General features: G+C 45.9%; 1 protein-coding gene across 3 annotated transcripts in view; it reads left to right on the forward strand.

Annotated features, from left to right (window-relative positions):
- LOC121543271 (calcium-transporting ATPase type 2C member 1) overlaps nucleotides 1–15,350 on the forward strand; it is a 42,505-nt gene that overhangs the window by 18,562 nt on the left and 8,593 nt on the right. For all 3 annotated transcript variants that reach the window (XM_045225759.1, XM_045225755.1, XM_045225754.1), the window contains 17 exons: nucleotides 111–215; nucleotides 499–615; nucleotides 5,437–5,526; nucleotides 5,708–5,743; nucleotides 6,029–6,090; nucleotides 6,714–6,822; nucleotides 7,005–7,154; nucleotides 7,296–7,440; nucleotides 9,349–9,415; nucleotides 10,005–10,129; nucleotides 10,225–10,322; nucleotides 10,504–10,599; nucleotides 10,804–10,893; nucleotides 13,863–13,967; nucleotides 14,143–14,299; nucleotides 14,413–14,583; nucleotides 14,806–14,903. In XM_045225759.1, the coding sequence (XP_045081694.1) occupies nucleotides 111–215; nucleotides 499–615; nucleotides 5,437–5,526; nucleotides 5,708–5,743; nucleotides 6,029–6,090; nucleotides 6,714–6,822; nucleotides 7,005–7,154; nucleotides 7,296–7,440; nucleotides 9,349–9,415; nucleotides 10,005–10,129; nucleotides 10,225–10,322; nucleotides 10,504–10,599; nucleotides 10,804–10,893; nucleotides 13,863–13,967; nucleotides 14,143–14,299; nucleotides 14,413–14,583; nucleotides 14,806–14,903 (1,821 nt within the window). The remainder of the gene's footprint in view (nucleotides 1–110; nucleotides 216–498; nucleotides 616–5,436; nucleotides 5,527–5,707; nucleotides 5,744–6,028; nucleotides 6,091–6,713; nucleotides 6,823–7,004; nucleotides 7,155–7,295; nucleotides 7,441–9,348; nucleotides 9,416–10,004; nucleotides 10,130–10,224; nucleotides 10,323–10,503; nucleotides 10,600–10,803; nucleotides 10,894–13,862; nucleotides 13,968–14,142; nucleotides 14,300–14,412; nucleotides 14,584–14,805; nucleotides 14,904–15,350) is intronic.

Genomic DNA, 15,350 nt, shown 5'->3' on the forward strand with positions numbered 1-15,350 from the left:
AAAGGAAAAATAGTAACACAAAAACAATAACAATAACGGGGCTATATACAAGGATAATGGATATTTCTTGATCTTCATTATGTTATTGTGTGTCTGTCTGTTTGTTGCAGCTTTCCGAGAGACAACCCCAGTGTGAAGATGAGACCATGGTTCCAGTACTAACTTCAAAAAAAGCCAGCGAACTACCAGTGAACGAAGTAACGTGTGTCCTGCAGGTATGTATGGCACAGTGAAAAATGTAGAACTTAGTACATTGCACTAATAGTAATGGAATACATAGACATTTGAGTCATTTAACAAACGCTCTTATCCAGATGACTTAGTCAGTGCATTCATCTTAAGATAGCTAGGTGACACAAGTTAGACCTAGTCAGCATCACTGTGAACTTGGTGTCAAATAACGCCCCTCAAGCACATTAAAGGGTGAGCCCCTCATCTCATGATCACACGCTAGTCACCTGACACCGTTGTTGTTGGTAACCATGCTCCTTCCCTCAGGCTGACCTGCAGTACGGCCTGACCCACAGTGAGGTCACCCGTCGCCGTGCCTACCATGGCTGGAATGAGTTCGACATCAATGAGGAGGAGCCTCTCTGGAGGAAGTACATCTCCCAGGTGAGTGGCGGATAGAACTACAAATCCCTTGTCAACGTCAAGCAGAAAAACTACAACTCCCTGGAGAGTGAAGGGAAGCTACCAAAACCTGAAATTCATAACATTATTATGGCGTTGTAGTAAATGTGTATGAAGACTAAATAAGCAAAAAGGGGAACACCCTCACACTTGATGCATCCTGGCTTTGATGCTGGAGTTCTAGCACAGCATCCCACCACTGACATTACTAGACATTTCCTGCGAGTGCTGAAGCCAAAGCTGCAGTAGGGCTTCAGGTTTCAGAAGCAGCTCCCTACATGCTGTAGTGTTTAGTACATGTGAAATATCACAGATCACCTGCTGTCCTCCCTCCGCCCCGCTCTTGGTTCGCTCTTGGCTTCTTCAGCAAGGACAAAAGCTCCCAGTGTCCTCTGGGGTAGGAGGGAGGGAGAGGAGTAAAAATCTGGGCCGCTCTGCCTGGTTTCTGTCTTCCGTGGCCAGAAGCAAAGTGATGAGCGGTCGGATAAATATAGAGCTGCCACCCTGAGAGGCCGTTTTCTCCCTCATCCCGCGCTCTCTCTCTCCCCCCGCGCTCTCTCTCTCCCCCGTGCTCTCTCTCTCCCCCGCGCTCTCTCTCTCCCCCGCGCTCTCTCTCTCCCCCGCGCTCTCTCTCTCCCCCGCGCTCTCTCTCTCCCCCGCGCTCTCTCTCTCCCCCGTGCTCTCTCTCTCCCCCGCGCTCTCTCTCTCCCCCGCGCTCTCTCTCTCCCCCGCGCTCTCTCTCTCTCCCCCGCGCTCTCTCTCTCTCCCCGCGCTCTCTCTCTCTCCCCCGCGCTCTCTCTCTCCCCCGCTCTCTCTTGCCCCTACTCTCTCCCCCCTACTCTCTCTCCTCTGTCTCCCTCTCCCCGTCTTTCTCTCCTTCTCCCCATCTCTCTCTATTCCCACTCTCTCTCTCCCCCGCACTCTCTCCCCTCTGACCCCCCCCCTCTCTCTGTTCTTTCTTTGTTTCACCCCCTTTGATACCCTGCTGTTGTGCCAAAAAAGAAGAAGAAAGATCAGCCACTTACTCATCACGTGGTTGACATCAGATGCAGCCTCCTGTTGCCATGGAAACTTATCAAAAAATACGTAATTATGCCATGAGCCATTGCTGTACTTTGGAGGTTTGGTTTGTTTAAATTGCAGGGGGGAAATCTTTATTTAATTTTTTTGTACTAATCATAATTACAGAGGCACTTTAGATCTAGCCAGATTGAACCAGATCAGAGGCTGTTCTATCAGTAACACCATTTTCGAATTTCTCCATTCCATATTTTATGGTATTTTCTCAAAGCCATTTGTCCCAGAACGCTTAAGACCCAAACCTAACTCCCCTAGGTGACAGGGTCAACGTCCATGGAAAGGCAGGACAGTACTCAAGATTAGATTTTTAAAAATTATCTAGAATATTAATCACGGTATTCATTCACCACTATCGTATTCATCCCTCCCTATCGTCTGAATTGGGAGAGTGCTATTCCCCTACTCACATATTCCCCTACTCCCCCATTCCCCTACTCCCCTATTCACCTACTCCCTACTCACTCCCTCCCCTACTCCCCTATTCCCCTCCCTACTCACTCCCCTATTCCCCTACTCCCCTATTATCCTATTCCCCTACTCCCCTATTCCCCTACTCTCCTCCCTACTCCCATCCCTATTCCCCTCCCTATTCCCCTATTCCCCTACTCCCCCACTCCCCTACTCCCCTGGCTCCTCTCAGTGTTGTCAGATCAGATTAATCCTTGGTGTAATGGCTTGAGGCCTGATGCACCCTTACTGAGTTACTGAACTACCAGAGATGGTCCAGTCTAGCTAGCTAGTTTGTTTGTTTGTGTGTGCGTGAAATCTGTCAGAAGCAGCATTGGCACACACACACACACATTGAGTGAAGAGCTACAATCATTCGGGTCATTAATCTGTCACTAGTTTGGGCTGTGCCAGTCAGGCAGGTTGTCTGTACAGAACAGAGCAGCGACGTGATACTCTCCCTGTCTCCTGGAGGATCCCACCATCAGCTCAGCTCCCCCTGTCTCCTGGAGGATCCCACCATCAGCTCAGCTCCATCTCTCCCTGTCTCCTGGAGGATCCCACCATCAGCTCAGCTCCATCTCTCCCTGTCTCCTGGAGGATCCCACCATCAGCTCAGCTCCCCCTGTCTCCTGGAGGATCCCACCATCAGCTCAGCTCCATCTCTCCCTGTCTCCTGGAGGATCCCACCATCAGCTCAGCTCTCCCTGTCTCCTGGAGGATCCCACCATCAGCTCAGCTCCATCTCTCCCTGTCTCCTGGAGGATCCCACCATCAGCTCAGCTCCATCTCTCCCTGTCTCCTGGAGGATCCCACCATCAGCTCAGCTCCATCTCTCCCTGTCTCCTGGAGGATCCCACCATCAGCTCAGCTCCATCTCTCCCTGTCTCCTGGAGGATCCCACCATCAGCTCAGCTCCATCTCTCCCTGTCTCCTGGAGGATCCCACCATCAGCTCAGCTCCATCTCTCCCTGTCTCCTGGAGGATCCCACCATCAGCTCAGCTCCATCTCTCCCCGTCTCTTGGAGGATCCCACCATCAGCTCAGCTCCATCTCTCCCTGTCTCCTGGAGGATCCCACCATCAGCTCAGCTCCATCTCTCCCCGTCTCTTGGAAGATCCCACCATCACCATCAGCTCAGATCCATGCCTCAGTGAGCCTGCCTGCAGCATCAAACAGGGCTACCACGCACCGACAAGGCCCTCCAGCATTAGAGATAAATAATATTGTGTGTGTGTGTGAATGCGTGTGTGTAATCTTCTCACCAGTATTTTTAGCAGCAAAGTGAGAAAGCAGCACAAGGCATTAGTTTGGCATCATCATAATCTCCCCCGTCGCTGCACCTCGTTGCCGCTGCAGATTTTCATCTGTTTTAGCAGCCCAGAGGATAAAGTGGTGGCGTGAAGAGTCATTGATCACTGTTATCAGACTGCGCTCTAAAAGCACTGTACATGTTGGTGTTGAATCCATCACTCAGAGAGGCCAACAGTGGGTACATAGTGGTGTTGAATCCATCCCTCTGAGAGGCCAACAGTGGGTACATAGTGGTGTTGAATCCATCCCTCTGAGAGGCCAACAGTGGGTACATAGTGGTGTTGAATCCATCACTCTGAGAGGCCAGCAGTGGGTAAAGTGTGAAAGAGGCCAGCAGTGGGTACATAGTGGTGTTGAATCCATCCCTCTGAGAGGCCAACAGTGGGTACATAGTGGTGTTGAATCCATCACTCAGAGAGGCCAGCAGTGGGTACATAGTGGTGTTGAATCCATCCCTCTGAGAGGCCAACAGTGGGTACATAGTGGTGTTGAATCCATCCCTCTGAGAGGCCAACAGTGGGTACATAGTGGTGTTGAATCCATCACTCTGAGAGGCCAGCAGTGGGTACATAGTGGTGTTGAATCCATCCCTCTGCAGTGGGAGTGTGACAAGAGGCCAACAGTGGGTACATAGTGGTGTTGAATCCATCCCTCTGAGAGGCCAACAGTGGGTACATAGTGGTGTTGAATCCATCCCTCTGAGAGGCCAGCAGTGGGTACATAGTGGTGTTGAATCCATCCCTCTGAGAGGCCAACAGTGGGTACATAGTGGTGTTGAATCCATCCCTCTGAGAGGCCAACAGTGGGTACATAGTGGTGTTGAATCCATCCCTCTGAGAGGCCAACAGTGGGTGCCTGGGTGGAAGCGCATACATAGTCAAGGACTGTGATGTCCTTGTGTTAATTCAAGTGCAAGGCAAAACAGACAACCATAGAACAGTTGTATTCCATATGCTAGTAGACTACAGGCAGCCCTACTGACTGCAGAGGTAACTGTGTGTACAGGAGAGACAGCGTGATTATTTGCACCTCAAAAGTCCCAGAGTGTGATGTCAGCATTTATGAAGGTAATTGGCCTATAGGAGGCTCCTGTTCCTGTCAGAAGTAACCAGGAAATCAGGGCTCTGGAGGCCTTTAATCAAACACTAATGTCACTCGTACCTGATTTCTAACCGCTATGTAAGTATTGAGCACACTAATTACTGTAGACTCAGTGCTTTGTTCGCTCCCCACGCTGCCTCAATTATCCTGTCAAAGGGAGCGACAGCAACACAGCGCCATTGGCTGGCTAATTAGTGGCTTGCCCAGACATGACAGATTGGGCCTGTTCTCCCACTGTGCAGTCAGTGGCTGTGTTTGAGAGCATCAAACCATGATGTATAATGGGTAAATTGTGACCGACTGACTGATCTACAAATAATATTGAGTAGTTATTTATGATGCAAGGTGATTTATAGATTAGTGAGTCTCCCCTCTCCTCTAAAGTCAGCCTAAAACCCCAAAGAGCAAGCAATGCAGATGTAGAAGCACGGTGGCTAGGAAAAGCTCCCTAGAACGGCAGGAACCTAGGAAGAAACCTAGAGAGGAACCAGGCTACATTCAGCCATTACTCTCTCTCTGTCTGCCAGCAAGGTTTCACATGTAGAGGAGATGTAGTCATGGCTGTGGAGCCTAGTGCAGATGTCTCTGACTGTGTAGCTACTGTGTTGGAGGTTTTCTGTGTCACTGAAAGTATTACTGTGTCATTGAGATACAGTAGACTGTGTGTGTGTGTGTGACAGAAAACGTTCCAGGTGCTTTCGGGACCTGTATGACAAATTAATGGGCTTCCGACTTTCTCTGTACAGAGTCCCTTTGTACAAAGTCACTACCCATCATATCAGATGTGGAACATTGGTATTGATCGTGCAGTGCAACAGCTCAATGATGGCTTTCTCTCTGTCTCTCTCACTCTCTCTCCAGTTTAAGGACCCTCTCATCATGTTGCTACTGGCCTCTGCTGTCATCAGTGTGCTCATGCACCAGTTTGATGACGCCATCAGCATCACAGTGGTAAGGGATCACCATTATTATTTCAATTATACCATTTAGTACTGTGAGTAATTCCATGGTGCTCCATAAATGTGTCGGTGACAACGGATTAGACTGGGTACTACAGAGAATGGAGAGTTAAGCACTAACCTATTATCCTTCTCTCTCTCTCTCTCTCTCTCTCTCCGCCCCCCTTTGACAGGCCATTATAATAGTGGTTACAGTTGCCTTTGTCCAGGTAAGACCTCTTTATCTGCCTTCACTGTGGACTGTGTTAGTTTTCACAGGGAGTCAGTAAGTGTGTTTCTCAGCAGATGTCATGGTGTATTCTCAGAATACTAAGCCAGTTGCCTAATAGATCACAGTGGAACAGAACAGACGGCTGTGTGTGTGTGTGTGGCTCGTCTCCGTAGAGAGAACATTGGAAATGCATGGCTGTTCCATCATTTATGAGGGGCATGAAAACTGATCAAAGACATTCATAGAGAGTTGTTTCAGCCCTGCTCTCTCTGTTTCTCTGTAGGAATACCGCTCCGAGAAGTCCCTTGAAGAGCTGGGAAAACTTGTGCCTCCAGAATGCCACTGGTGAGAAATGCCTCTCTCAGCTCTAATGCTCTGTTATGTTATTCTTAATCACCCATCACTAATTGTATCTACAAATGGAATGACAGTCTAACACCGTGGAAGCAGTTTAGGACCAACGTCACTCCCATAGACTTAGTGCACACGTCCTGGGATAAAGAAAGCACTGGTACCTCCTGAAACAAGTGAAAAGGGGACATGGATGTAATGGATGTCATTTCCACTTCAAACATGATCCAGAGGGCCAGATTTGCACTTCAAACACAAGTCCCCCCCCTCCCCACAAAATACTCACACACTCTCTCTTCCATATCCCCAGGCTGTTACAAGCTGTTGCCCTTGGATACTGGTGATGGAACTAGCATAGTGTAGGATAGCTTGCACACTGTAGCATTACACTGGTCATTGCCTGATTTACAGCCTGGCTTGAAATTTCAATTCCCTCTTTTGTCTCTCTCCTCTCTCTCTGTCTCTTCTCGCGCTCTCTCGCTCTCCTTCTCACGCGGTCTCTCTGTTGCTCACGCAATCTCTGTCGCTCACACACACTCTCTCTCTATCCATATCTCTCTCGCTCTCTCCGTTTCTGTCTCTCTCGCTCTCTCCATCTCTCCCCCCCCCCTCTCTAGTGTGAGGGAAGGACACCTGGAGCGCATGCTGGCTCGGGAGCTGGTCCCTGGAGACACTGTCTGTCTCTCTGTTGGGGAGAGAGTCCCGGCTGATCTACGACTCTTTGAGGTATATTATACACACACACCCGTTCAGAAGCTATAAAAAGATACCGTCGTCGTCACCCTTCCACTTAAACACAGATCTGGAAGGTGCCTAGATGTAATAAAGACTTCACTAGCTGTCAGCAAAATAATTGCTGAAGTGGCTGGCCATAGTGAGCGACCCTTCTACCCCTCTTTCTCTCCCAGGCAACTGACCTATCAGTGGATGAGTCCAGTCTGACAGGAGAGACCACACCCTGCTCCAAGTGCACGTCCCACCAGCCCACCAACAATGACATCACCTCCCGCAGCAATGTGTCCTTCATGGGAACCCTGGTGCGATGTGGCAAAGCCAAGGTACCACAATGTCACCACGACCCATCCCAACAGTTTACCAATAAGTGATGGAGCAGAACTTCTTGCTGGAAATTAAAGTTACAGATTGTGATTATAACGTCTTATATCATTGTGTAACCTTTTTAGTTTTTGTCTTTATAGGGTATCGTCATAGGAACAGGAGAAAATTCTGAATTTGGAGAGGTTTTTAAGATGATGCAAGCAGAGGAAGCCCCTAAAACACCTTTACAGAAAAGCATGGACCTGCTTGGAAAACAGCTCTCGCTCTATTCCTTTGGAATCATAGGTAATTTATATTTTTTTGTTCTAAAACATGCACTTGTTCTCGTAGTCATGTGTGGCTCAGTTAGTAGAGCATGGCGCTTGCAACGCCAGGACTAAGTCGCTTTGGATAAAAAGTGACTTAGTCTGCTTAATGGCATATACAGTATTATATATGGTACGTTACCAAAGGAATGTTCTTGTTTACCTCTCCTAGAGGCATTTTCTATAGCCAGTTTATACTGTATATACAGGTATATTATATATTCAGTATACTCGAGTTCTCCCCAAAGAATGTAGGAGGGGCGCTGCGCCACCTTCTGGACTGGCTGTGCCACTATATAATCATACAAAATAAAAATAATTATAAATATTTTGTAATTTATTTGTTATCATTAAGAAAAAAAAACTTGCTCTAGATTGCAGGAAATGGCTGTTACAGGTGTTCAAAAACAAAGTACTCAGCAGCACCACCTTGTTAAATAATCCTGGGGAGAACCCTAACACTGTTAATGCTCCAAGCCAGTTAATACTGTCTATATACTGTTAATGCTTCCAGCCAGTTAATACTGTATATATACTGTTAATGCTCCCAGCCAGTTAATACTGTATATATACTGTTAATGCTCCCAGCCAGTTAATACTGTCTATACACTGTTAATGCTCCAAGCCAGTTAATACTGTCTATATACTGTTAATGCTTCCAGCCAGTTAATACTGTATATATACTGTTAATGCTCCCAGCCAGTTAATACTGTCTATACACTGTTAATGCTCCAAGCCAGTTAATACTGTCTATACACTGTTAATGCTCCAAGCCAGTTAATACTGTCTATATACTGTTAATGCTTCCAGCCAGTTAATACTGTATATATACTGTTAATGCTCCCAGCCAGTTAATACTGTGTATATATACTGTTAATGCTCCCAGCCAGTTAATACTGTCTATATACTGTTAATGCTCCCAGCCAGTTAATACTGTATATATACTGTTAATACTGTATATATACTGTTAATGCTTCCAGCCAGTTAATACTGTATATATACTGTTAATGCTCCCAGCCAGTTAATACTGTGTATATATACTGTTAATGCTCCCAGCCAGTTAATACTGTATATATACTGTTAATGCTCCCAGCCATTTAATACTGTCTATATACTGTTAATGCTCCCAGCCAGTTAATACTGTATATATACTGTTAATGCTCCCAGCCAGTTAATACTGTGTATATATACTGTTAATGCTCCCAGCCAGTTAATACTGTATATATACTGTTAATGCTCCCAGCCAGTTAATACTGTCTATATACTGTTAATGCTCCCAGACAGTTAATACTGTCTATATACTGTTAATGCTCCCAGCCAGTTAATACTGTATATATACTGTTAATGCTCCCAGCCAGTTAATACTGTCTATATACTGTTAATGCTCCCAGCCAGTTAATACTGTATATATACTGTTAATGCTCCCAGCCAGTTAATACTGTATATATACTGTTAATGCTCCCAGCCAGTTAATACTGTGTATATATACTGTTAATGCTCCCAGCCAGTTAATACTGTGTATATATACTGTTAATGCTTCCAGCCAGTTAATACTGTATATATACTGTTAATGCTCCCAGCCAGTTAATACTGTCAATATACTGTTAATGCTCCCAGCCAGTTAATACTGTCTATATACTGTTAATGCTCCCAGCCAGTTAATACTGTCTATATACTGTTAATGCTTTCAGCCAGTATTGATACTGTATATATACTGTTAATGCTCCCAGCCAGTTAATACTGTATATATACTGTTAATGCTCCCAGCCAGTTAATACTGTCTATATACTGTTAATGCTCCCAGCCAGTTAATACTGTATATATACAGTTAATGCTCCAAGCCAGTACATGGCTAACCACCACTAATGAGTGTTGCCATGGGTTTCAGGGGTGATCATGCTGGTTGGTTGGCTCCAGGGGAAACGCTTATTAGACATGTTCACCATCGGTGTCAGGTAAGCCTCAATTTGTATATTCTATATATGCAAATAATACAGTGTGTTGCCCTTGACAATGTTTCTGTCATTGTCAACGTATCCCAATATGTGGGCATATTCTCTACCATAGACTAATAAACGGGATCAAGTTTAATCCAACAAAACAGTATGTTTAGTGTTCCCCAGGGCAGAATGCCATGAGGGTTGTGTGAGGGATCTTTTGATAACACTAATTAATTCAGTGTGACACTTCCTGTCATGTCAGTGCATTTTGTTATTTTTTAAGTAAAAAAACACTATGTATTGCTATCACACAATTGGTGCTATGTCATTGTGTTGATTTAGCAAAACGGTGAGTTCAGAGATTTTAGCATTCCTTATCACTTCCCTTGCACTGTCAGTACCTCAGGGGGTGTGCAGATAACCTTGCTCAACCTGTATTTTCATTATTGTGGTGTTCTTTGCTCACATCTTACTGGAAGGTGAAGTGAGGTGTTGTGAATGAAGTTGGTATGAATGCCAATGTACACTGTACTCTCTTCAAGTAAAGACAGCGGTTTTCCCACGCTCCTCTCCTCTCTCTTCCACCCCTCCCCTCTCACCCCAGCCTGGCGGTGGCAGCCATCCCTGAGGGTCTACCCATCGTGGTGACGGTCACCTTGGCCCTGGGAGTGATGAGGATGGTCAAGAAGAGGGCCATCATCAAGAAGCTGCCCATCGTGGAGACACTTGGTAGGGTCTGGTGGATGTGAAATGAGCCCAGCTCTGGTGTGTGTATCTGGGTCTGTCTAGTTTAACTTCACCCCATCACTTCCTTCATCATCCAGGCTGCTGCAACGTCATCTGCTCAGACAAGACAGGGACTCTGACCAAGAACGAGATGACCGTCACTCACTTGTTCACCGCCGATGGACTACATGTTGAGGTACACTGTGTGTGAGGCTAGTTCCTCCTGCCCAGTCCCTACTGGTCGTTACTGTAAATGAGAATGTGTTCACAGTCAATTTACCTGGTGAAATAAGGGCTTACATCACAAATATTTTTTGGGGGATGTTTGTTGATCTTCATTGTTTTTCCTGTGACCTCCATGTTGTCCTCTCTGCTAGGTGACGGGCGTGGGTTACAACGGAGCCGGGGAGGTGTTACTGCATGGGGAGGAGATCCATGGCTTCTCCAACACCTCCGTCAGCAAGATTGTAGAGGTGAGAGAAACTGGGACAGATATGTGGTCGTTGGGGTAAATCTCAATAGTCTAAAGTTACTACTTCTCCTTTATCTGCACTAATTTGAAATTGCAGGATAGGCACAGAAAATGTGGTGAACTGTCCCTCTACGATGGCATGGGTAAAGGGATCTGGGCTACCATATGTGATGTCATAACCTCTTGTCCTTCTGCTATCTTATAGGCTGGTTGCATATGCAACGACGCTGTCATCAGGAACAACACCCTGATGGGACGCCCCACTGAGGGGGCCCTCATCGCCCTGGCCATGAAGGTACACACATACATGCGCGCGCACACACACACACACACACACACACACACACGTGTATATACACATTACATTGCTAGCTGATGCCGTTAGCACCCTGGCTACAAAACAATAAGAACACACAGGGGTTATATGTGTGTCTGTGAGACCCCTTCAGATTATTAACACACAGGGGTTATGTGTGTGTCTGTGAGACCCCTTCAGATTATTAACACACAGGGGTTATATGTGTGTCTGTGAGACCCTTCAGATTATTAACACACAGGGGTTATATGTGTGTCTGTGAGACCCCTTCAGATTATTAACACACAGGGGTTATGTGTGTGTCTGTGAGACCCCTTCAGATTATTAACACACAGGGGTTATATGTGTGTCTGTGAGACCCCTTCAGATTATTAACACACAGGGGTTATGTGTGTGTCTGTGAGACCCCTTCAGATTATTAACACACAGGGGTTATACAGTGGGGGAAAAAAGTATTTAGTCAGTCACCAATTGTGCAAGTTCTCCTACTTAAAAAGATGAGAGAGGCCTGTAATTTTCATCATAGGTACACGTCAACTATGACAGACAAATTGAGAAAAAAAAATCCAGAAAATCACATTGTAGGATTTTTTATGAATTTAGTTGCAAATTATGGTGGAAAATAAGTATTTGGTCACCTACAAACAAGCAAGATTTCTGGCTCTCACAGACCTGTAACTTCTTCTTTAAGAGGCTCCTCTGTCCTCCACTCGTTACCTGTATTAATGGTACCTGTTTGAACTTGTTATCAGTATAAAAGACACCTGTCCACAACCTCAAACAGTCACACTCCAAACTCCACTATGGCCAAGACCAAAGAGCTGTCAAAGGACACCAGAAACAAAATTGTAGACCTGCACCAGGCTGGGAAGACTGAATCTGCAATAGGTAAGCAGCTTGGTTTGAAGAAATCAACTGTGGGAGCAATTATTAGGAAATGGAAGACATACAAGACCACTGATAATCTCCCTCGATCTGGGGCTCCACGCAAGATCTCACCCCGTGGGGGTCAAAATGATCACAAGAACGGTGAGCAAAAAATCCCAGAACCACACGGGGGGACCTAGTGAATGACCTGCAGAGAGCTGGGACCAAAGTAACAAAGCCTACCATCAGTAACACACTACGCCGCCAGGGACTCAAATCCTGCAGTGCCAGACGTGTCCCCCTGCTTAAGCCAGTACATGTCCAGGCCCGTCTGAAGTTTGCTAGAGTGCATTTGGATGATCCAGAAGAGGATTGGGTGAATGTCATATGGTCAGATGAAATCAAAATATAACTTTTTGGTAAAAACTGAACTCGTCGTGTTTGGAGGACAAAGAATGCTGAGTTGCATCCAAAGAACACCATACCTACTGTGAAGCATGGGGGTGGAAACATCATGCTTTGGGGCTGTTTTTCTGCAAAGGGACCAGGACGACTGATCCGTGTAAAGGAAAGAATGAATGGGGCCATGTATCGTGAGATTTTGAGTGAAAACCTCCTTCCATCAGCAAGGGCATTGAAGATGAAACGTGGCTGGGTCTTTCAGCATGACAATGATCCCAAACACACCGCCCGGGCAACGAAGGAGTGGCTTCGTAAGAAGCATTTCAAGGTCCTGGAGTAGCCTAGCCAGTCTCCAGATCTCAACCCCATAGAAAATCTTTGGAGGTAGTTGAAAGTCCGTGTTGCCCAGCGACAGCCCCAAAACATCACTGCTCTAGAGGAGATCTGCATGGAGGAATGTGCCAAAATACCAGCAACAGTGTGTGAAAACCTTGTGAAGACTTACAGAAAACGTTTGACCTGTGTCATTGCCAACAAAGGGTATATAACAAAGTATTGAGAAACTTTTGTTATTGACCAAATACTTATTTTCCACCATAATTTGCAAATAAATTCATAAAAATCCTACAATGTGATTTTCTGGAGAAAAAAATCTCATTGTCTGTCATAGTTGACGTGTACCTATGATGAAAATTACAGGCCTCATCTTTTTAAGTGGGAGAACTTGCACAATTGGTGGCTGACTAAATACTTTTTTTCCCCACTGTATGTGTGTCTGTGAGACTACTTCAGATTATTAACACACAGGGGTTATATGTGTGTCTGTGAGACCCCTTCAGATTATTAACACACAGGGGTTATATGTGTGTCTGTGAGACCCCTTCAGATTATTAACACACAGGGGTTATGTGTGTGTCTGTGACCCCTTCAGATTATTAACACACAGGGGTTATATGTGTGTCTGTGAGACCCTTCAGATTATTAACACACAGGGGTTATATGTGTGTCTGTGAGACCCTTCAGATTATTAACACACAGGGGTTATATGTGTGTCTGTGAGACCCTTCAGATTATTAACACACAGGGGTTATGTGTGTGTCTGTGAGACCCCTTCAGATTATTAACACACAGGGGTTATGTGTGTGTCTGTGAGACCCCTTCAGATTATTAACACACAGGGGTTATATGTGTGTCTGTGAGACCCTTCAGATTATTAACACACAGGGGTTATATGTGTGTCTGTGAGACCCTTCAGATTATTAACACACAGTATCACAAACAAACAGTATACTGACAGGACCTAGTCTCATGCCCCGTGGGAGCGACTGCCTTGGTAACACTGTGTGACATGACAACGCTGTCGTAATTGCAATTGGAGATGGAAACTCTTGTGACGTGTGTGTGTGTGTGTTTGCATATGGTTGTGTGTGTGAGACACTTCCAGACTCGGTTCGATGACTGTGTGTCACCAGCGAGAATAAACACTCCCACGGGTCATGCACAGCTAAATTGGGCTGAGAAGATGTGACTAGAAAACTAAGCAGTCCCTAGAGAGGGAGAAACTATCATGCAGATTCACACGCTCACTCTCTCTGGCACACACACACACACACACACACACACACACACACACACAAAGGTGAACACAAGGCGGTCACCAACGTGTGTGTTTCCTGCAGATGGGTCTAGAAGGGCAGCAGCAGGAGTATGTACGTCTGGAGGAAAACCCTTTCAGTTCAGAACAGAAGTGGATGGCCGTCCGCTGTGTCCACCGCACTCAGCAGGTCTGCCCAGAGCACCAACATCCTTATGCCTTTCCACATTCACTGCACTGTCTCCTCTATGTAACATGTACACACGCAAAGAGCCATTATATCTGTAGTAGTGTTGTCCTATGAGGTTCAGTGCAATGAGTGTATCATGGTGTTTTCTCTCCTTGGTGATGTGTTGTTACCTCAGGACCAGCCAGGTGTGTATTACATGAAGGGGGCTTATGAGCAGGTCATCCGCTTCTGTAGCTACTATCACAGCAGAGGTGCAACACTACCTCTCAACCACCAGCAGAGGGAGCTCTACCAGCAGCAGAAGAGTTACATGGGATCCTCGGGCCTCAGAGGTAAAGTGGGGTTGGAGGTGCAAGTGGCCAGTGTCATTGGCCCGATTCCAAGTAAAGCCCTATTTTCGCTAAAGTAACAACAATTTAATCTTCTGTGTTGTTTTCCGCCGCAGTTCTGGCGTTTGCGTCGGGTTCGGAGATGGGCAACCTGTCGTTCCTGGGCCTGGTGGGCATCATCGATCCGCCCAGGTCAGGGGTCAAAGAGGCTGTGGGAACTCTCATTAGCTCAGGAGTGGCCATCAAGATGATCACTGGAGACTCCCAGGAGACCGCTGTGTCCATAGGTGAGGACCACTTTGTTTTCCTGTCTATCTACATCTCTCTCTCCCTCTTGTAACTTGTAATCTCCCTTTTGTAACTTGTAATCTCCGTTTTATAATCTCCCTCTTGTAACTTGTAATCCCTCTCTTCTAACCTCCGAGAGAAGTTTCTGCATAAAATATATGATGAAATGGGGATGCAGTCTGACCGTGCGTGTGTGTATGTGTGTCCTTGTGTGTCCTCAGCGGGCCGTCTGGGAATCTACACCAAGGGCTCTCAGTCTCTGTCTGGAGAGGAGGTGGACCAGATGGACCTCCAACAGCTGTCTCAGATAGTGCCCAGGGTAGGAACATATCAACACACGCAGGCTCTAATACACCGTGACTCTTTCTCTGACTCACACACAATCCTTTAAATAGTACAGAGTGTATCGTCTTCACATAGCCCACATAGTAGTTGTCCTAAGTGGACAAATAAAGTTGTTTTGAATTAAATTGAATATAGAGGCGAAAGAAACACTGCTTAGGCGAGGTGCTGGCTAGCGGAGTAGAACACACACAAAAAAAGGAAAGTATATAGATATTTTTAGTGTTTTAGGGGGTAGATCAGCTTTAATATTGCAGATAGATTGAAGCTTCCATTTAATGTAATTGTCTGCATCTCTTCCAATCCCCCATATATTTTGTTTGCAAATATATATACATACATATAAATACAAAAAAAAAAAATATATATATATATATATATATATATGTATGGCTAGTATTAATTTACCCTGATGAAGACAGCT

The sequence above is a fragment of the Coregonus clupeaformis genome, chromosome 2 (assembly GCF_020615455.1).
Source record: "Coregonus clupeaformis isolate EN_2021a chromosome 2, ASM2061545v1, whole genome shotgun sequence".
NCBI lineage: Eukaryota > Metazoa > Chordata > Actinopteri > Salmoniformes > Salmonidae > Coregonus > Coregonus clupeaformis.